Here is a 21,526-nt window from a genome sequence, read left to right on the forward strand (position 1 = left end):
GAGGACCACCATGTGCCAGGCCCACGAGGGAGACACAGGGCCAAATAGGACAGAATCCTGCACACATTCTTGTTGGGAAAACAGATTTTATCTCTTAGCTACATTTACAGAGCATCCATTCTATATCAGACCCTGTGTTGAGACAGTGGGTCTCAAATTATTGTCCCTAGACCGGCAGCATCAGCAACACAGGGTTTGTTTACAATGCAAACACTTGCCCTGCCCCAGAGTTACTGAATCAGAAACTCTGGAGTGGGCGGGACCCAGCAACCTTTTGTAATGAGCCCTTCAGGAGATTCGGATGCTAGGCTAGGTTTGAGAACCTCTGTTTGACCTGCTTTAAGTCAGCTCACTCCATCTTTGAACCGCTCTGGGAGATAAGGACAATCATTGTCTGCTTTCTACGGTGAGGAAACTGAGGCACAGAGAAGCTAAGTACTTCCCTAGATCTCAGCCAGTAAGCAGCAGACCTGGCCTTTCCACCTGGCTCCAGAATCCTCCTGGCCCTCTATGCTTTAGTATCTTTCCAACAATAATGTAAAAATAGTTCCAGTAATAACATGAAAAGAGCAGCTGACTTTATTGAGTACTTGCTCGGTGCTAAGCCTTGTTATTACCTTAATTGATTCTCGCAACAACCCCATCCGGCAGGTATTTTATTTATTTATTTATTATTTATTTTTGGCTGCATTGGGTCTTCGTTGCTGAACACGGGCTTTCTCTAGTTGCAGTGAGTGGGGGCTACTCTTTGTTGTGATGCGCGGCCTCATTGCGGTGGCTTCTCTTGTTGTGGAGCACAGGCTCTAGGCATATGGGCTTCAGTAGTTGTGGTGTGCAGGCTCAGTAGTTGTGGCGCACGGGCTTAGTTGCTCTGCGGCACGTGGGATCTTCCCGGACCAGGGCTTGAACCCGTGTCCCCTGAATTGGCAGGCAGATTCTTAACCACTGTGCCACCAGGGAAGTCCAGGCAGGTATATTTTATGGATGAGGGAAACCAAGTCATCGATGGTTAAGGAATTTGCCCAATGTCATACACCTGGAAAATGACTTATCTGGCATCTGAACATTTGTTCACTTACTTAACAGATTCTCATCAACTTTGAGTCTCTATGTCCACATGTCTCCTCCATGTTCCTCATGGACTCTTGGTCCCACCCTGACTTTCTCTGTCAGTGTCCATCCCTCTCTGACCCCTTTCTGCCTCTAGGTTCAAATGCTCCTGGTGGGAATTTGTTTGGCTTGCTTTTTACTTATAGATTGATGACCATTCCCACCTCTGCCTGCCATGGTCATTTGTCCAACCTTGGCCCAACTAGCTATGGCAGAGGTGGGGTCATGGGGACACAATGTGGCCACTATATCAGGCGGGAATCTTTTTTTTTTTTTAAGATTTTTATTTTATTTATTTATTTTTTGGCTGCATTGGGTCTTTGTTGCTACGCGCGGGCTTTCTCTAGTTGAGGTGAGCGGGGGCTAGTCTTCATTGCAGTGTGCGGGCTTCTCATTGCGGTGGCTTCTCTTATTGCAGAGCACGGGCTCTAGGCACGCGGGCTTCAGTAGTTGTGGCATGCGAGCTCAGTAGTTGTGGCTCGCAGGCTCTAGAGCGCAGGCTCAGTAGTTGTGGCACACGGGCTTAGTTGCTCCCTGGCATGTGGGATCTTCCCGGACCAGAGCTTGATCCTGTGTCCCTTGCATTGGCAGGCGGATTCTTAACCACTGCGCCACCAGGGAAGCCCTATCAGGCGGGACTCTTAATCCCAATCTGGAAATCCAGCAGGGAGAGATGCCAGGGTGGAGGATGCATGGCTCCCCAAGGAACTTGGAAGCAGGATAGCAACAGGAGAATTGAAATTTGGGCAGGCAAAATGGATAGTATTTCTAAGTAAGAGGAAAACAAACCTGAAATCTCATGATGAGAAATAGAAACACCTGTGAGTTCAAGGTTAATTGTAGGAGTGGGAGGATGGGCCAGCAAGAGAACAGCTTGGGTATCTGCCACAACCTGGCAGGTAAGCTAAGCCAGAACCTTTGGTTAAAGGGTCAAGAAACCCCAACTATGTCTCTTAAACTTCTAGTGTAACTTTGTGTAAGTGACTCAACCTCTCTCTATGCCTCAGTTTGCTCATCCACAAAAAGTGGTGATAAGAGTGGTACCCACCACATAGGGTAGCTGTGAAGATACATATAAAGTGCTTGGGGGACTTCCGTGGTGGCGCAGTGGATAAGAATCTGCCTGCCAATGTGGGGGACACGGGTTCGATCCCTGGTCTGGGAAGATCCCACATGCCATGGAGCAACTAAGCCCGGGAGCCACAACTACTGAGCCCGCGTGCCACAACTACCGAAGCCTGCACGCCTAGAGCCCGTGCTCTGCAACAAGCGAAGCCACCACAATAAGCCTGCACACCGCAACGAAGAGTAGCCCCTGCTCGTAGCTCCCGCTCGCCGCAACTAGAGAAAGCTGGCACGCAGCAACGAAGACCCAACGCAGCCAAAAATAAATTAAATAAAATAAAGTGCTTGGCATAAGTAAGTGCTCAGTAAGTATAAGCTGTGATTGCTCTTGCAGCCATTTTAATATTATCTTTGGAGAGGCAGTATGTATAGCAGAGTGGTTAAAAACACAGGTCATGAAATCAGATCCCTGGGATTTGAAACCTGGCTCTGCCACTTACCAGCTATGTGAACCTGGGCAGGCTATGTTACTTCTCTGGCCTTGGTTTCCTAAGAGGCAAGAGGCATATGGTGCTGCAGATCTACCTTGTCAGAGTGTTGGTGAGGATTTAATGTCACTTAAAATATCAAGTGTTTAGGGACTTCCCTGGCGGTCCAGTGGTTAAGACTCTGCCTCCCAATGCAGTGGGCACAGGTTTGATCCCTGGTCGGGCACAGCCAAAACTTAAAAATAAAAAAAAATTAAATGTTTTAAATATTCACTATTTTAAAAATAAACTGTTTTAAATATTCACTATTTTCAAATAAATGTATTACATAAAATAATATAAATTAGGTGACAATATATTAAAATATCAATTGTATCATATTATATTGCATATTTTATTAACATACGGTGTCATACATTATCTTATAAATAAAATATTAAAGCACTTGAAAGAGTGCCTGGCACAGAGTAGTGCTCAGTAAACAGTTACTAGATTATGAAGACACAGGTGAGAGAGATGTGACAGGATCCAAAGGCTTTTTTTTTCTCTCTCTCTCTAAATCTCCCTTTTAACAAAGTGTTTATTACGGAAAATTTCAAGCATCACAAAAGAAGAGAGAATAGTGTTATGAAACCCCACTACAGTTACAAATATGTTGCCATTCTTGCTTTCTTTTCCTCTCACTCTTTTTGTTTTGTTTGTGCTGGAGGATTTTAAAGCAAATCCCAGACCTTATTCCTCTAGCAAAGACCTGGGTATGTATTTCTGATAGAGACACCGAGGGGATTCATAGCGGTTTCAGATCTCCCGTTTGACTCTCAAACTCCGACCCTCTCCCCCGTCCCTGACCCGCCTCCCCTCTAGCAGAAGAACCCACGCCCAGCGCAGCTCGCCGCCCAGGTGTGCGGGGTCGTGGTCGCACGCTGGGCGGAGGGTTCCCGGGTTACTGTCCAGCGGTCCCCCACGCTCCGGGTGCTGGTAGGGTCCGAGGGGGTCGTGGCATTGTGGGCCTGCCAGCGCTACGAGTACGCCTCCGCGTAGCCTGCGGGGACTCTAACGGAACTGAGGCTGACCTGATACTCCCTGGACATCGGGGTGCCAGCCTAGTCGAAGTGTTCCATGTGGGCTGGACTCTGGGCTTCAACAGCTGGGGAGGCCGCTCCCTCTCCTACCCTCGGACCCGACTCATGTCGGTAGAGGGCGCTACCAGCCCAACTCCCTGCGCTACAGGCTGCGTCTGGGGCCTTAGAGCCCACACCATCTCTCACGCCATCTTCTCAGCACCGAGAAGCTTGTCCTGCCGGCTGTGACCCAACACTTCACCGCGTGACCCCGTCCCTCTGCCCGTCCCCAGGGTTGGGACCCTCGACGCACACCTGCTCTGCGGGTGGGAACGCACGGAGCTTCCCGAGATTGCTTTAATAAATAACTGAGGACAAAAGCATGCCTGTGCCTGTCTTCTCTCTCCCAGTGCCCCCAGCGCCCTGGGGCACACAAGGGCTCCAACCTCTAGCTCTCTCTACTCGCAGGACCCAAGAGTCAGGTCAGGATCCCCTGGTCCCTTCCGACCCCAAACCTAAGAGTCTCAGCGCCTAACGCCCTCCTCCTCCAAGCCCTCAGAAGTACCGTCCTCTAAAGGACACTGATTTCCTGTGGGGCGGGCCGGTGAACCAGCAGCTCCAACCCTTACTCACAACATTGTGACGTAGCAGCAGCGACAACCTATGGGACGCGACGGCGCCGCAAAGCTGGGGGCGGGTGGCGGAAGCGTCAGTTGCCGCGGGTTTCACTGCTTCTTCCAACTGTGGTGCCGTGCCACTCGGTGGGGCGTTCGCTGTGTGAGCCCGCGGCCCAGCTGCTACCATGAGCCGGCATAGCCGGCTTCAGAGACAAGTTCTGAGTCTGTACCGCGAGTTGCTGCGCGCCGGGCGCGGAAAGCCGGGTGCCGAGTCGCGGGTGCGGGCCGAGTTCCGACAGCACGCCGGCCTGCCACGCACCGACGTACTGCGCATCGAGTACCTGTACCGCCGCGGACGGCGCCAGCTTCAGCTGCTACGCTCCGGTCACGCCACGGCCATGGGTGCCTTTGTGAGTACGCGGGGCCCGACTGAGGAGTCCCCTGGCGCGGGGGCCCCAGGGACCCCACCTGACGAAGGTGACGGCCCAAGGAGACCGCTGGACAGCATGGGGGCACCGAAGACCGCGCCGGATGGACGGTGACCGTCACCCGATGGCTCAGGGGAACCGGGGGCCCGCCTGACTGCGTGGGGGGGACCGGGGAACCGGCCTGATGGAAGGTGAGAGGTCTTGAGAGACCAGATCGACAGATTGGGGGAATTGAAGAGCCCTCCTGGCGACGTGTAGGGTGCGATGGCGAGAGATGCCCGACTTTGCCCGATGTATGGTAACGGGTCAAACTTACCCATGAGGGCTTGGGGCAGCCTGGGTCGCCGGCTGGCTGGACTGTCAAGCTGAGAACTACTTACCCGAAGGCCTGGGGAGCCAGGACGCCCCGCTGTTGGACAGAAAGAGACTGACACGCCCTTCTCTAGACCCCGGAGAACATACCACTCCTGGCTCCTCAAGGAGACTCCCTTCTTTGTGTGTAACTATAAGAGCAGACTTTTTTGCTGAGGAGTTTGGGAAGATGCCCTGATGGCCGGTGAGAAGCCTGAAATCCCCTTAGAAAAATCTTTCGCTCATTGTGACAAACTAGGATCGGTGAGGAAGCGGGTAGGGAGTCTCTCACCCCAGCTAATCAATTAAAGACCCCCTCAAGACCTCTACGTGATACTTCTGAGGGGGACTCCCGATTCCTGCCCCTTTCCCTGCTCAGGACTGTTGGACAAAAAGGCAATAAAATTGGGGATGTGCTTACTTCCCTGTTGGTGGTCTTAAAGATTTAATGTTTGGGGGGATTTTTGAAGAGGCACACACACACACACACACACACACCAACAAGGGACCCTCTGGCAAGGGATGGGTGTGGGGAGCTGTCTCTTCCCCTCTGGAGCCCTCTAGAATGGCAGATTGGTTGGAGCAGCATAGTTCTCTCTCCTGGGCAGATCCATGGAGGGGACCCAGCCTGGCTTGACTCCAAAGAAGCCCCAGTAGACTCCTTAATGGAGGGTAGTGAGGCAGGAGAGGAATAGTGGAGCTGAGGAGACCTGGCTGGTAACCCTGAGGAAGTAGTGGGGCCCTCAAACCTGGCTGAGGAGTCCAGCCTCAGCTACAAGCTGGGATTTTTGTTAGCAAGGCCGAGGGGTTGGGGAGGAGAGGTGGACCCAAAGGCCACAGGCATACCTCCTCCCATGGACCTGCCCTAGATATTCTCTGGGGTACTGCATTTTGCAGCCCTCAGCTGTATTTGCACTGATGTCGGTTAAATAAGTAGAAAGCAGTTGAATGCAGTTGAGAGGAAGGGAGGAGGAGGACCTCAGGAAAGGAGCCCAGACCTCAGATCAAAGGTAGTATGGACAGAAGAGAAACACAGTCTCTGCCCCAATCCCAGTGGGGGAGGCAGGAGCCCAAATAGTAATAAAGTTGGGGTGCAATTTAAAGAATTATAAAGTGTTTGCCAGAATGTAGGGATAGGCTTCTAAGCAGGGGGACCAGTGTGGGTAAAGGCCTGGAGAGGGCAAGGGGAGAAATGCTGGGGCCTGGAGTGCCCCAGAGCACAGGCTGTGCTGTTCGCGCAAGTAGCTTCTACTTCAGCTTTGTCTCTGGTTGGTACTCGGCCTCCACGGCCATGTTCGTCTCTCTGCCTCAGTTTCTTTCGCCAGGGTGATGCTGTTAATCCTGGCCTGACTCCATTTCGGAGTAAAAGCCAGAGTCTTGAAAGTGGCTTAAGGGGTTAAGTCCTACCCATCCAGCCCCCATTACATCTCCACCTGCATCTCCCTCCTCTTCCTGTTGCTCACTCCTGGCTCCAAGATCTTGAGCCTTAATAAGCTCCAGGATGGGAGCTTCTGGCAGGGCTGCAGGCAATGATCGAGTTCTCACTGGGGCTGGGTATCCTGGTCAGGAAGGGAGACATTCACTCGGGTATTACAGAGGAATGGAGTTTGTCTGGTAGAGAGGATGAGGGAGGGGATTGCCTGATTTGAGGGAGGAGGTTGTAGGTGAGTGAGCAGTGATTAAGAGCATGGACCCTGGAACTGGAATGCCTAGGTTTGAATCGCAATTTCAATGATTACTGATTACATGATCGGAGGCAAGTGATTTAACCTCTTTGTGCCTCAACACCCTTATGCAAAATGGGCATACTAATAGTGCCTCCCTCATGTGGCTGTTACAGTGATACAGTGAATTAAATACATGTGGCAGCAGATGATGATGTCCCAACCCCACTTGTAGCTGCAGAGGAGGGTTCCCAAAAGGCTGCCAGCTTCCTGCTCTGAGCCCCTGCATCTCTGCTCCTCTGCTTGAGGGCTTTCAGGGAATTATGGGGGGTGGGTTAATACCCTTAGGAGCAAACTACAACCTGTGGGGGACAGCAGTCACTGGATAAGTGCCTGTTGTCTGGTGGGACAAGTGAAATGTGTTCTACGAGGTTCCCCCATGGGACTGAGCCCCAGTTGCTCACAGTGGCTATCACTCCATGAGCACGTTTTTTGATTTTCCCCTGCCCTGTCTCACTTTCTCCACTCCCTAACTCCTTCCTCCTGGGGTCACATCCCAAATAAACCACCTCACTGAAGTCCTTGGCTCAGAATGTGCTGACGTTAAAGCCCCCCCGCCGTTGGTAATCTCTGTGTCTACTGCTGTGTTTTTCACTCTTCTAAGGCACAGGGTCAGTGCTTCTCAACCTGTCTGTTAAAGAATCTCCTGATCTAAGAAAATTGCTATAAAGGACTTAAGGGGCTTGGAATATGGATTGTGGGTTAATAATAGACTTGAATTGAGTTTTTAAATTTCCTGATTCCAATAACTGTACTCTAGTTGTATAAGAGTGTCCTTGATCCTAAGAACTATACACTGAAGTATTTAGGAATTAAGAGTATCATGTCTACAACTTACTCTCAAATGGTTCCAAAATATGTGCACGTATATATTAGTGAGAGTGTGAATGGTGAAGCCCATGGGGTAAAATGTTAACATTTTATGTGAATGTGGATAAAGGGTATATGGGGGTTTGTTGTACTCATCTTAAAGCTTTTCAGTAATTTGAAACAAAACAAAAAGTTACAAAAAAAGACAATGGTCATATCACTGGTCATTCCTCTTTGGGCACCAGAGATCTTCACACAGAGGATACATTTTTACAAGAGATTTGAGAAGAGTAAAGCCTGTATCTTTTGAGACTTTATAAATCTCTCATGCATACCTTCTTCACAGATTTAGCAATCAATTTAAATTAAATTTCTGACCTTTGAAATAATATCTGCTCTCCCTTACAGATTCTGATCTCCACCCTATTGGGAATGATGGGTCACTAGAATATGTTCCTGTCTTGGGTCACAAGCTCAATGGTCCCAAAGGGGCTACCAGGTGCATGAGGTGGCCCAGTGGGGCCTTGGGGAATTCTGGGAAATTCACAGTACCTGATGAGGATGAGGAGCCAGCCACACCCCCAAGTTGCCAGCACTCCTGCTCAGCTCCCTCCCTCAAATAGTGACATCCTAGGTGTAAATGATGTGGAGGAATGACTAGAATTTTTTTTTATAGTAGTAGGAGCGTTGTGATTAGATTTTTTGCGGGGGTGGGGGGTGGGGGGTGGGGGGGTGCACGCGCGGCACAGCTTGCGGGATCTTAAGTTCCCCGACCAGGGATCGAACCCGCGAGCTCGGCAATGAAAGCGTGGAGTCTTAACCACTGGACCCCAGGGAATTTCGTGATTAAATTTTAAAACAGAATCGATCTTCTGGAGATGGTCCATGAATTGCTGGTGAATAAAAAGATACGGACTCCCTCTTGCGAGAGCACCAGAATCACAACTGGCTGCTGGACAATCATCGACAGGAAGACACTGGACTTCACCAAGGAGGATACCCCATGTCCAAGGACAGAGGAGAAGCCACAGTGAGACGGTACGAGGGGCGCAATCAGAGTAAAATCAAATCCCATAACTGCTGGGTGGGTGACTCACAGACTGGCGAGCACTTATACCACAGAAGTCCACCCACTGGAGTGAAAGTTCTGAGCCCCACGTCAGGCTTCCCAACCTGGGGGTCCGGCAACGGGAGGAGGAATTCATAGAGAATCAGACTTTGAAGCCTAGTGGGAATTGATTGCAGGACTTCGACAGGACTGCGGGAAACAGAGAACCCACTCTTGGAGGGCGTACACAAAATAGTGTGTGCATCGGGACCCAGGGGAAGGAGCAGTGACCCTGGGGGAGACTGAACCAGACATAACTGCTGGTGTTGGGGGGTCTCCTGCAGAGGCAGGGGCTGGCTCTGTTTCACCGTGGGGACAAGGACACTGGCAGCGGAGGTTCTGGGAAGTACTCCTTGGTGTGAGCCCTCCCAGAGTCTGCCATTAGCCCTAGCAAAGAGCCCGGGTAGGCTCCAGTGTTGGGTTGCCTCAGGCAAAACAACCAACAGGGAGGGAACCCAGCCCCACCCAGCAACAGTCAAGTGGATTAAAGTTTTACAGAGCTCTGACCGCCACAGCAACAGTCAGCTCTACCCACCTCCAGAGCCTCCCATCAAGCCTCTTAGATAGCCTCAACCACCAGAGGGCAGACAGCAGAAGCAAGAAAAACTACAGTCCTGCAGCCTGTGGAACAGAAACCACATTTACAGAAAGATAGACAAGATGAAAAGGCAGAGGGCTATATACCAGATGAAGGAACAAGAAAAAACCCCAGAAAAACAACTAAATGAAGTGGAGATAGGCAACCTTCCAGAAAAAGAATTCAGAATAATGATAGTGAAGATGATCCAGGACCTTGGAATAAGAATGGAGGCAAAGATTGAGAAGATGCAAGAAATGATTAACAAAGACCTAGAAGAATTAAAGAACAAACAAACAGAGATGACCAATACAATAACTGAAATGAAAACTACACTAGAAGGAATCAATAGTAGAATAACTGAGGCAGAAGAACGGATAAGTGACCTGGAAGACAGAATGGTGGAATTCACTGCTGCAGAACAGACTAAAGAAAAAAGAATGAAAAGAAATGAAGACAGCCTAAGAGACCTCTGGGACAACATTAAACGCAACAACATTCGCATTATAGGGGTCCCAGAAGGAGAAGAGAGAGAGAAAGGACCTGAGAAAATATTTGAAGCGATTATAGTCGAAAACTTCCCTAACATGGGAAAGGAAATAGCCACCCAAGTCCAGGAAGCGCAGAGAGTCCCATACAGGATAAACCCAAGGAGAAGCACGCCGAGACACATAGTAATCAAAGTGGCAAAAATTAAAGACAAAGAAAAATTATTGAAAGCAGCAAGGGAAAAACGACAAATAACATACAAGGGAACTCCCATAAGGTTAACAGCTGATTTGTCAGCAGAAACTCTACAAGCCAGAAGGGAGTGGCATGATATACTTCAAGTGATGAAAGGGAAGAACCTACAACCAAGATTACTCTACCCGGCAAGGATCTCATTTAGATTTGATGGAGAAATCAAAAGCTTTACAGACAAGCAAAAGCTAAGAGAATTCAGCACCACCAAACCAGCTCTACAACAAATGTTAAAGGAACTTCTCTAAGTGGGAAACACAAGAGAAGAAAAGGACCTACAAAAACAAACCCAAAACAATTAAGAAAATGGTCATAGGAACATACATATCGATAATTACCTTAAACGTGAATGGATTAAATGCTCCAGCCAAAAGACACAGGCTTGCTGAATGGATACAAAAACAAGACCCATATATATGCTGTCTACAAGAGACCCACTTTAGACCTAGGGACACATACAGACTGAAAGTGAGGGGATGGAAAAAGATATTCCATGCAAATGGAAATCAAAAGAAAGCTGGAGTAGCTATACTCATATCAGATAAAATAGACTTTAAAATAAAGAATGTTACAAGAGACAAGGAAGGACACTACATAATGATCAAGGGATCAATCCAAGAAGAAGATATAACAATTATAAATATATATGCACCCAACATAGGAGCACCTCATTACATAAGGCAATTGCTAACAGCTAAAAAAGAGGAAATTGATAGTAACACAATAATAGTGGGGGACTTTAACACCTCACTTACACCAATGGACAGATCATCCAAAATGAAAATAAATAAGGAAACAGAAGCTTTAAATGACACAATAGACCAGATAGATTTAATTGATATTTATAGGACATTCCATCCAAAAACAGCAGATTACACGTTCTTCTCAAGTGCGCACGGAACATTCTCCAGGATAGATCACATCTTGGGTCACAAATCAAGCCTCAGTAAATTTAAGAAAATTGAAATCATATCAAGCATCTTTTCTGACCACAACGCTATGAGATTAGAAATGAATTACAGGGGGAAAAGCATAAAAAACACAAACACATGGAGACTAAACAATACGTTACTAAATAACCAAGAGATTACTGAAGAAATCAAAGAGGAAATCAAAAAATACCTAGAGACAAATGACAATGAAAACACGACAACCCAAAACCTATGGGATGCTGCAAAAGCAGTTCTAAGAGGGAAGTTTATAGCTATACAAGCCTACCTAAAGAAACAAGAAAAATCTCAAGTAAACAATCTAACCTTACACCTAAAGAAACTAGAGAAAGAAGAACAAACAAAACCCAAAGTTAGCAGAAGGAAAGAAATCATAAAGATCAGAGCAGAAATAAATGAAATAGAAACAAAGAAAACAATAGCAAAGATCAATAAAACTAAAAGCTGGTTCTTTGAGAAGATAAACAAAATTGATAAGCCATTAGCCAGACTCATCAAGAAAAAGAGGGAGATGACTCAAATCAATAAAATCAGAAATGAAAAAGGAGAAGTTACAACAGACACCGCAGAAATACAAAGCATCCTAAGAGACTACTACAAGCAACTTTATGCCAATAAAATGGACAACCTGGAAGAAATGGACAAATTCTTAGAAAGGTATAACCTTCCAAGACTGAACCAGGAAGAAGCAGAAAATATGAACAGACCAATCACAAGTAATGAAATTGAAACTGTGATTAAAAATCTTCCAACAAACAAAAGTCCAGGACCAGATGGCTTCACAGGTGAATTCTATCAAACATTTAGAGAAGAGCTAACACCTATCCTTCTCAAACTCTTCCAAAAAATTGCAGAGGAAGGAACACTCCCAAACTCATTCTATGAGGCCACCATCACCCTGATACCAAAACCAGACAAAGACACTACAAAAAAAGAAAATTACAGACCAATATCACTGATGAATATAGATGCAAAAATCCTCAACAAAATACTAGCAAACAGAATCCAACAACACATTAAAAGGATCATACACCACGATCAAGTGGGATTTATCCCAGGGATGCAAGGATTCTTCAATATACGCAAATCAATCAATGTGATACACCATATTAACAAATTGAAGAATAAAAACCATATGATCATCTCAATAGATGCAGAAAAAGCTTTTGACAAAATTCAACACCCATTTATGATAAAAACTCTCCAGAAAGTAGGCATAGAGGGAACCTACCTCAACATAATAAAGGCCATATATGACAAACCCACAGCAAACATCATTCTCAATGGTGAAAAACTGAAAGCATTTCCTCTAAGATCAGGAACGAGACAAGGATGTCCACTCTCACCACTATTATTCAACATAGTTCTGGAAGTCCTAGCCACGGCAATCAGAGAAGAAAAAGAAATAAAAGGAATACAAATTGGAAAAGAAGAAGTAAAACTGTCACTGTTTGCAGATGACATGATACTATACATAGAGAATCCTAAAACTGCCACCAGAAAACTGCTAGAGCTAATTAATGAATATGGTAAAGTTGCAGGATACAAAATTAATGCACAGAAATCTCTTGCATTCCTATACACTAATGATGAAAAATCTGAAAGAGAAATTATGGAAACACGCCCATTTACCATTGCAACAAAAAGAATAAAATACCTAGGAATAAACCTACCTAGGGAGACAAAAGACCTGTATGCAGAAAACTATAAGACACTGATGAAAGAAATTAAAGATGATACCAACAGATGGAGAGATATACCATGTTCTTGGATTGGAAGAATCAACATTGTGAAAATGACTATACTACCCAAAGCAATCTACAGATTCAATGCAATCCCTATCAAATTACCAATGGCATTTTTTACGGAGCTAGAAAAAATCATCTTAAAATTTGTATGGAGACACAAAAGACCCCGAATAGCCAAAGCAGTCTTGAGGGAAAAAAACGGAGCTGGAGGAATCAGACTCCCTGACTTCAGACTATACTACAAAGCTACAGTCATCAAGACAATATGGTACTGGCACAAAAACAGAAACATAGATCAATGGAACAAGATAGAAAGCCCAGAGATAAACCCACGCACCTATGGTCAACTAATCTATGACAAAGGAGGCAAAGATATACGATGGAGAAAAGACAGTCTCTTCAATAAGTGGTGCTGGGAAAACTGGACAGCTACATGTAAAAGAATGAAATTAGAATACTCCCTAACACCATACACAAAAATAAACTCAAAATGGATTACAGACCTAAATGTAAGACTGGACACTATAAAACTCTTAGAGGAAAACATAGGAAGAACACTCTTTGACATAAACCACAGCAAGATCTTTTTTGATCCACCTCCTAGAGTAATGGAAATAAAAACAAAAATAAACAAATGGGACCTAATGAAACTTCAAAGCTTTTGCACAGCAAAGGAAACCATAAACAAGACGAAAAGACAACCCTCAGAATGGGAGAAAATATTTGCAAACAAATCAACGGACAAAGGATTAATCTCCAAAATATATAAACAGCTCATGCAGCTCAATATTAAAGAAACAAACACCCCAATCCAAAAATGGGCAGAAGACCTAAATAGACATTTCTCCAAAGAAGACATACAGATGGCCAAGAAGCACATGAAAAGATGCTCAACATCACTAATTATTAGAGAAATGCAAATCAAAACTACAATGAGGTATCACCTCACACCAATTAGAATGGGCATCATCAGAAAATCTACAAACAACAAATGCTGGAGAGGGTGTGGAGAAAAGGGAACCCACTTGCACTGTTGGTGGGAATGTAAATTGATACAGCCACTATGGAGAACAATATGGAGGTTCCTTAAAAAACTAAAAATAGAATTACCATATGACCCAGCAATCCCACTACTGGGCATATACCCAGAGAAAACCGTAATTCAAAAAGACACATGCACCCGAATGTTCATTGCAGCACTATTTACAATAGCCAGGTCATGGAAGCAACCTAAATGCCCATCAACAGACGAATGGATAAAGAAGTTGTGGTACATATATACAATGGAATATTACTCAGCCATAAAAAGGAACGAAATTGAGTCATTTGTTGAGACGTGGATGGATCTAGAGACTGTCATACAGAGTGAAAGGTTTAGAAGGTAAGGTGATGATGGATGTGATGACTGAAAGGCAGAAAAGAACTTCACAGTCGAATGTTCAAATCATAAAACTCTTCTAACTTTTTTCTGCAACCAGGAGATGTAAGACCCCAGATCAGCATAGTTTTCAGCTCACTAAGAAGTTTCTGGCAATCAGAGCTGTTTTTAAATGGAAGAGGCTGCCCTGGGAAGCAACGAGCTCCCCATCAGTGGAAGGATTTCATGCAGAAACTGGATAATCAGATGCCAGGAAATGTTTTCTCCAGCTCAACAAAGTAATTATGCACTTGGTGCCTGCACATACCTACAATTGAATGGCGATTCCTCCATTGGGTGGGAGGAATGATCGAACCCCTTACAATTCTAAGATTCTATTACTGTATGATTTTATCATATCTTAGATCAAAACTGTCTTTCACACAAACTGACAATAACAGCGTTTCATCACTTAAAAAAAAAAAAAAAAAAAAAAAGATACGATGTCTAGAATTGACTTCAAAGTAGTAATCTAGGAAGAGGGGAGTGAGCACCTGGGAGCATTAAACGGGATTGGCCCTGAGTTGATAATATTTGGAGCCAGTGATGAGTTCACAAGGACTTGTAATGCTGTTCCTTCTCCTTTTGTACAAGTTCAAAAATTATCAGAATGAAAGCTGAAAACAACAACAACAAAAGCCCCTCCAGTGCCCATCTCACTCAGACTAGAAGTCCTCACTGTGGTCCACAAGGCCTCACCTGATCTGGCCCTACTCCCTCTCTCACCTTACCTCCTTCCATTCCCCCACTCCAACCACACTGGCTTTCCCACGTGCCAGGCACACTTCTACTTCAGGGCCTTTGCACTTGCTGTCCCCTCTACCTAGAATACTCTTCCTCCAGGCCTGTACTGCCCAGTATGGTATCTGGGAAGTACCTGTGACTTGAGCATTTGAAATGGGATTAGTGCAACTGGGGAATTTTTTTTAACTTTATAAATTCTAAGTAACTTAAAATTTTAAACTGTAGCAGTGTAAAATATTTTGTCATTAAACACAGCTGTATTGTTTTGGTAGCACTACATTTCATTTTATGCGTTGAAAATTAAGCATCTGAATTGAGATGTGCTATAAAGTATAAAACACACACCAGATTTCAAAGACTTAGTAAGAAAAAAGGATTGTAAAGTACCTCATTATTTTTATATTGATTACATATCGAAATGATAATGTTTTGGATATGTTGCGTTAGAGTATAAATTAAATTAAAATTAATTTCACCCGTTTCTACGGTTTTACTGTGACAGCTAGGAAATTTAAAATTATATTTGTGGTTCACATTATATTTCTGTTGGACAGCACCCCTCTAGGAGTCCCCCTGGTTTGTGTTCTCACTGCAATTTGGTATAATGACTTAATTATAGCATAATGATATAATTGTCTCCCTGATTCTTTAACCATCCTAATTGTACCCCTCCCCCTTTGCCTTTGCCCACATTAGTTTTCTTCTTAGCACTTAACCACTCTCTGACCTATTACATATTTTACCTGTTTCTTTTACTTACTGTTGCTTTCTCCCACTAGAATGTCAGCTCCACAGGGACCAGGATTTTAGCCTGACTTGACCAGGACCTGGTTCATAGCAGACTCAGTCAATATTAAATGAATGAATGAATGAATGGCATGGATTTGCTCTATTACCCAATCGGTTGGGTCGATATTGCCAAGACTCTGCCTGTCCCATTTGCTGGTAACCCCAGGAACACCATGCCTCCTCAGGGACAGGACCTGGCCTGGCATTTGAAACAGAACAGATCTAAGTTTGCATCCTGACTTCTCCCCGAACTTGGAGTCACTCCCAGAATCTGCTGCTTCCTGCCCCCTTCCCTCAGTGTCCATTCCCCCTTCTGGTAACAGCTCCCTGATTTTTTTTGGAGAACAACTTCTCCCCCTGTTTTCAGTGCACATGGTTCAGTCAAGGCTGACTGCAGCCCCCAGTGAAGTATGTGACACTGGCTTTGGGTCTTTGGATGGAACTGTAAGGGAAGAGTAACTCCCCTATTGGCTGCTAAATTGGTGGGATGTAGGCTTGGAGGTTTTGAGGGGCACTCTGGCGATCACTCGCATAAGAATGAAGCCAAAACAGAGGAAAGAACTGAGCCTCTGGGTCCAGCTGTGCTTGCAGTCCTGAACTTTTCAGTTACCCACGAAAACAAATTCCCATTTCTTTTTAAATCAGTGTGGATTTGGCTTCAGTCACTTGCTCCCTGTGTGGCCTCAGGCTGGTGGCTTCCTGTCTAGAGCCTCAGTTTCCCATTCTGTTAAGCAGGGCCACATCATCGGGTGGTTGTGAGAATTAAAGGAGAAGGGATCTGTCTTAAGTGCACATCCAGGAGCCTAGCACAGGGCTCCTGCCTCTGTTCTTGAGTCTGGTTCTGCTCTACCTCTTGTCCTGATACCTTAAGCTCTGGGGAGAGGATGAGCTTAGACACCTGGGGCGGGGGACTGGACTCCAGGACTGAACCCTGGCAATTCAGCGTGGTGACCTGGGAGAAGGGGGCTTTCACAGTCCTGCATCAGTGATGGCCAGCCTGGGAGCCCACCATGTGGAGTGTTTGAACAGAGCACGTGGATGAATGCAGGTCAGGGGCTATAGCAAGTGCTGTCGGCAACCCAGCACCAACATCACCTGCACCCCTCCTGCACACCTGCACCCCTACTCTAGCATCCTGTAGCAAGCACCTGTGCCTCTTTGCCTGAGGGTCTTTTACAGGCAGGAGAGGCTGGAAGTGATGGGGAGTTAATACCTCCAGGAATAATCCTTAACCAATGAGAGATGGGAGCTGGTACATATATGCCACAACTTCTTCACCTCTTGGGTGGAACAACTTTGAGTGTGTCCCACAGTCTCCCAGAGGTCCCTAGGGGGATGGCACTCTAGGTGCCCAGAGCAGCAACCAGCTCATTAACTCCTTTCCATGGCTCACTTCCCATTCCCCTATCAATTTGCCTAGGATCAACTCCCTAAAAAACGACCTGTGCTTGAATCTTTGTCTCAGGGTCTGGGGGAACCCAACCCAAGATGGGCTGATTCAGTTCCATGTTCTGTGCTCAAGGCAAAGGGATCTGTGGAGGGGGCTGTCTAGATGTACCAGGGCCATACCCAAGATTCTCAGTACTCAAGCACCCAATATCCCCACACATCCTGCTATAGACTGAATGTTTGTGTCCCCTCAAAATTCATATGTTGAAATCCTAAGCCCCAAAGTGATAGTATTAGGAGGTGAGGCCTTTGGGAGGTGATTAGGTCATGAGGATGGAGCCCTCATGAAAGGGGTTAGTGCCCTTATAAAAGAGACCCCAGAGGATTCTCCGCCCCTTCTTCTATGTGCGGATACAGTGAGAAGACAGCGGTCTATGAACCAGGAAGTGGGTCCTCATCAGACACTGAATCTACAGGCACCTTGATCTTGGACTTTACAACCTCCAGAACTGCGAAAAATCAATTTCTATTGTTTATAAGCCACCAGTCTATGTTATTTTGTTATAGCAGCCCGAACAGACTAAGACACATCCTTTGACAGTGACCATTTATTACATATGTCTGGACTGTGTACTCAGACTGGGGGAGGACCATTGACATAGCTGAGCACCAGGTAAGGTGTCCTGGCCAGTCGGGCAGGAGAGCAGCAGGAGCCCCCTGACATGGGCAGGAGCAGCGTGGCACCCACCAGCAGAAGGAAAAGGAGGAGGAGGAGGAAGGTCAGGGGCCGCCTGGATGCAGGAGTTGGGGCTCTGCAAAGGGAAATGCAGTGTTCAATGTATGGGTGGGCTGCCACCATGAGCCCTACCCCCATACCCCCAGACCCATCTCCCAGGCATCTCACCCAGGGTCTACCTCCAGCATCACATCCTGGACATTGGGAGATACTTGCCTCATCTTGTCCTAAAGGTAGAGAACAGCCAGCAGCAGAATGGGTGGAAGTGATACTTAATGTAGTCTTTACCTTACTACCACAGACCTACAGAGCTGGGCTTATTTCTCCTCCTTTCCTAGCACCCCCTCCATCCCCAAGACCCCACATGGACTTGGAATATCTCCAAGTATAGTGGACGTCTGTCAGTGCCTGCCCTCCATACAGTCCCCCTTTTCCTGGTAACAGTGGTTCAATTTGGGGAGAAGGGTATCATACCTCCCTACTTTCCTGAACTCAAAACTCCACCTCCATGGTTAGGCATGTGACCCAGATCTGGCCAACCAGAGCCCTCCATCAGCTTGGCTACTGTGATTGGTTCAGGGTGTAGGCCATGACCCAAGCTGGGGAAGCAGGAGTCAGCCCTAGAACTTGGCTGCCTCCTGGGGTGGGTAAGCCAGTGGGAACTGAGTGTGTAGCTGCTGGGGCAGCCATTTTGCTGAGAAGGAATCCATCTTGGAGAAGTAGAGCCCAAGACAGGGAGGGACTGAGCCCTGACAGTATTTGAGGTCTTGAATTCAACACCACCTGGACTTTTCAGTTACAAGAAAAAAATAGCATCCTCTTTTTTGTGTGTAATTCAATTTGGGTTGGGTTGCTGTCACTTGCCATCAACATTCCTGAGTGATACACCTGGCCGAGGACCAACTCACCTGAGACTTCTGGAGCAGGGATCGTCTTCGGTGACCTGTTAAGTGTTTCCGGTGGCTGAGGCCTGACATGAGCATGTCCTGTGGGGAGAGAGAGAAGTGGGGTCCTTGGAGAATCAGTGACAAAGAGACACAAAGTTGGGGAAGGGCCAAGACAGGGGGAGTGTCACAGAGATGAGATTCTGGGGGAAGAGAGAGACCTTAGGGAGAGAAGAAGAGAGGGGCAGAGCCAAAGAAACCAAGAGAAGAGAGACATTATTTATTCATTCATTCAACAAATATTTAATGAGCATCTGTTACATGCCAGGTACTGTTCTAGGAGCTGGGGACACTGTGAGCATGGAAACAGGCAAAGTCCTGGCGTCCATTGAGTTTACATTCTAGCAGGAGAGAGACAGACCATAAGTTAATAAATGTATAATGTCAAGATGTGGTAAGTGCTGTTAGGAAATAAAGTAAGAGGATAAGGAGTGATAATGTTTGGAGGCCAGGGCAGGCCTCTCTGAAGAGGTAACATTTGAGGAGAGACTGGATGGAATGAAGTGAGGATGTGAGCTCGGTGTGCCTCTGGGGGCTTTGAGATGGGAGTGTATTTGGAATATTTGAAGAGCCAGGAGGCTAGTGTGGCTGTGGTGAGGTGAGTGAGGGAGAGAGTGAGAGGAAATGAGGAAATATAGGTACAACAGAGACACCTGGAGGCCAAGAGAGGCAGAGGGACGGAGGGAGGAGACCACTGAGACACCAAAAGCAAAAGAGACACCGGGAGAGACAGAGCCATGAAGACCTCCTCGAAAGGGAAAAAGGGCCCTGCTAGGAGACACACAGAGGGTCCCTTGGGTGCCTGGGGGGAGGTGACCCCCACCTGCTCTCACCTCAAGGCTTTGTCCCCTGCCCTGGGGGCCCCTGTGGCCACACAGCTCACAGGGAGTCCCTGGTGTCCAGGTTGTCCTTTGCCCCAAAGGCCCGAGGCCCCCAACGTCCCCCGCCGGGTCCCACTCCAACTCTGCGGGAGTGGGGAGGCTACTGGGTGCCCAGGGCCCCCAGACCCCACCAGGTCCTGTCCCGTCTGAGTCCCCCTCGACCTCCAAGTCCTGCTCCAGTGTGCTGGCCTCCTCAAACACCTGGTCAGAGGACAGAGGTCATGAGGGTTGGGATCGGCGCCTGCGCCAGGGACCGCCAGGGTGGGCCATACCAGGCTGTAGCTGACTAGCTGGGCCTGCAGCCGCCACAGCTGCCGGAAGATGCTGTCTCGATGGGCTCTGAAGGCCCTCAGGACCTGCTCCAGGGATGCCCGGGCCTGAGGCTCACTCCGCTGTGCCAGCCCCTCACCGAACACCAGCAGTGCATCTAAACGTTCAGCTGCCCCACGCAGGTCCGCCTGTAGGGCCTGGGTACACATGGTTGGACATCACCAACACCACACCAGCCCATCCCCACCCCCCACCTCCATACACACACAGCAGGGGCACCAGAGACCTGAGACCTGGAGTCACTATCCCCACCCCCTCTGCCGTCCAGACACCTGGAACATGGAATAAACCCATTTCCCACCCTGGGAAGCTGGCACCCACTCCTGAGGCCCTGCCCACCCTCCCACATCTTGGCTTCCCACTGCCCACCTGCAGCTGGACCATCCTGCTCTGGGCTGATGCCCAGGGCCCCAGGCCTTGCTCCAGGTCCTGCAGCCGGAGGCCCAGCCCCAAAAGGCAAAGATGCAGGCTGTCCTGCTCAGCCTCCAATACTTCCCGGCCAGAGATGGGGCGCTGGGGAACACAGGGGGCTGAGTCAGAGCCAGTGAGCCAACCAAGACCTGGCCCACACTCATTGCACCCAGGCTCCTGCCTTCTGGATGCTTCTCTGCAGCAGAGTCCATCTCTGGGTCTGCACCAGGGTTGCTCCCACCTAGAGAAACTTCCCAGTGGAGCCAGGCCTGAGAACCTCTAGTTCAAATTCTCCAGGTTTTCAAGGCTCCTAGAAACTTGTACATATAGGGCCTGGGGATCTGGAGAGGGAGAGGGTGATGGAGCTGGATAGCCCCACAAGGAATGGGGCTACACCAGGGCCAATGATAAAATAATTCTCTCTCAGTTGGTAAAATACTGAATAGTGATAGTTAAAGAATCATTGTTTAGAGCATCCCTCCCCACACAGATGCCCAACACTTTTCCAGAATCATCACCTCATCCCCGGTGTGGAAGCCAGATCCTGGGAGACAGACAGGAGGTAGGGGCTGGCACAGGGGCCTAGTTCACCTCAGCTCACCTCACGGTGTTTGGCCCCAGCCGAGTCCTCATGAGAAGGGGGCGTTGGCAATCTGGGGAGGCCAGCAGCAGACTCAGTGCCCCTCGGCCCACCCTGGAAGGGCTCGGGGGGGTCCAAGGAGTCCTGCCCCAGCTTCTGGGCCTGTTCTGACCTGGGATGGGGGGGGGCATTGACAGGCCCCTGGGTGAGCCTAGTTGCCCATTATCCACCCTACCCTACCCCTGTCCCCAGTTACCTCTCTCATGTCCCCAGGTGATCTTAGCTACAATACCTCCTACCCTCAAAAGGCCCCTGCTACTGCCCCCACCCTTTTGGGACCACAGTTTCAAAAGCCCCAGCCCGTACCTGATTCTCTCCTCTCCAGAGGCAGAGCAGATGGTGCATCCAGATGCGTTCAGTTCCCTAGGGGCTCCAGGCGGGTGGCTGAAGGGCTCTGAGGGGGGTGTAGGGCCCAGGCGTGGGGGCAGGGCCATATTGGGGAGCCTGAGGACAGAGAGTCAGTGAGG

General features: G+C 47.8%; 2 protein-coding genes across 3 annotated transcripts; one reads left to right on the forward strand and one right to left on the reverse strand.

Moving 5' to 3' along the window:
* Window positions 1–4,429: 4,429 nt before the first annotated feature.
* On the forward strand, window positions 4,430–5,540 carry SDHAF1 (succinate dehydrogenase complex assembly factor 1). Its single transcript, XM_061174198.1, has one exon. It carries the CDS (start codon window positions 4,527–4,529, stop codon window positions 4,881–4,883), a length of 357 nt encoding a protein of 118 aa, XP_061030181.1. The 5' UTR covers window positions 4,430–4,526; the 3' UTR covers window positions 4,884–5,540.
* A 12,185-nt stretch (window positions 5,541–17,725) lies between these two features.
* Window positions 17,726–21,507, reverse strand: SYNE4 (spectrin repeat containing nuclear envelope family member 4). Of its 2 annotated transcripts, none has more exons than XM_061174151.1 (8): window positions 21,366–21,507; window positions 21,021–21,072; window positions 20,378–20,521; window positions 19,951–20,145; window positions 19,631–19,879; window positions 18,762–18,839; window positions 18,022–18,080; window positions 17,726–17,929 (listed from the first exon to the last, which is right to left on the reverse strand). In XM_061174151.1, the coding sequence occupies exons 1-8, from the start codon at window positions 21,491–21,493 to the stop codon at window positions 17,752–17,754; spliced, it is 1,083 nt and encodes a 360-aa protein (XP_061030134.1). In that variant the 5' UTR covers window positions 21,494–21,507; the 3' UTR covers window positions 17,726–17,751. The 2 variants fall into 2 exon arrangements, with proteins under 2 accessions (XP_061030134.1, XP_061030133.1); XM_061174150.1 differs by having other exon boundaries at window positions 21,021–21,171.
* Between the last annotated feature and the right edge of the window lie 19 nt (window positions 21,508–21,526).

The sequence above is a fragment of the Eubalaena glacialis genome, chromosome 18, assembly GCF_028564815.1.
Source record: "Eubalaena glacialis isolate mEubGla1 chromosome 18, mEubGla1.1.hap2.+ XY, whole genome shotgun sequence".
Lineage (NCBI taxonomy): Eukaryota > Metazoa > Chordata > Mammalia > Artiodactyla > Balaenidae > Eubalaena > Eubalaena glacialis.

Coding starts and splice junctions, on each gene's coding strand:
- SDHAF1 (XM_061174198.1), top strand. CDS start 4,527: ATGAGCCGGCATAGCCGGCTTCAGAGACAAGTTCTGAGTCTGTACCGC.
- SYNE4 (XM_061174150.1), bottom strand. CDS start 21,493: ATGGCCCTGCCCCCACGCCTGGGCCCTACACCCCCCTCAGAGCCCTTC. Junction 21,172..21,365: donor TCTGGAGAGGAGAGAATCAG/GTACGGGCTGGG, acceptor CCCCCATCCCAG/GTCAGAACAGGCCCAGAAGC. Junction 19,880..19,950: donor AGCTAGTCAGCTACAGCCTG/GTATGGCCCACC, acceptor TCCTCTGACCAG/GTGTTTGAGGAGGCCAGCAC.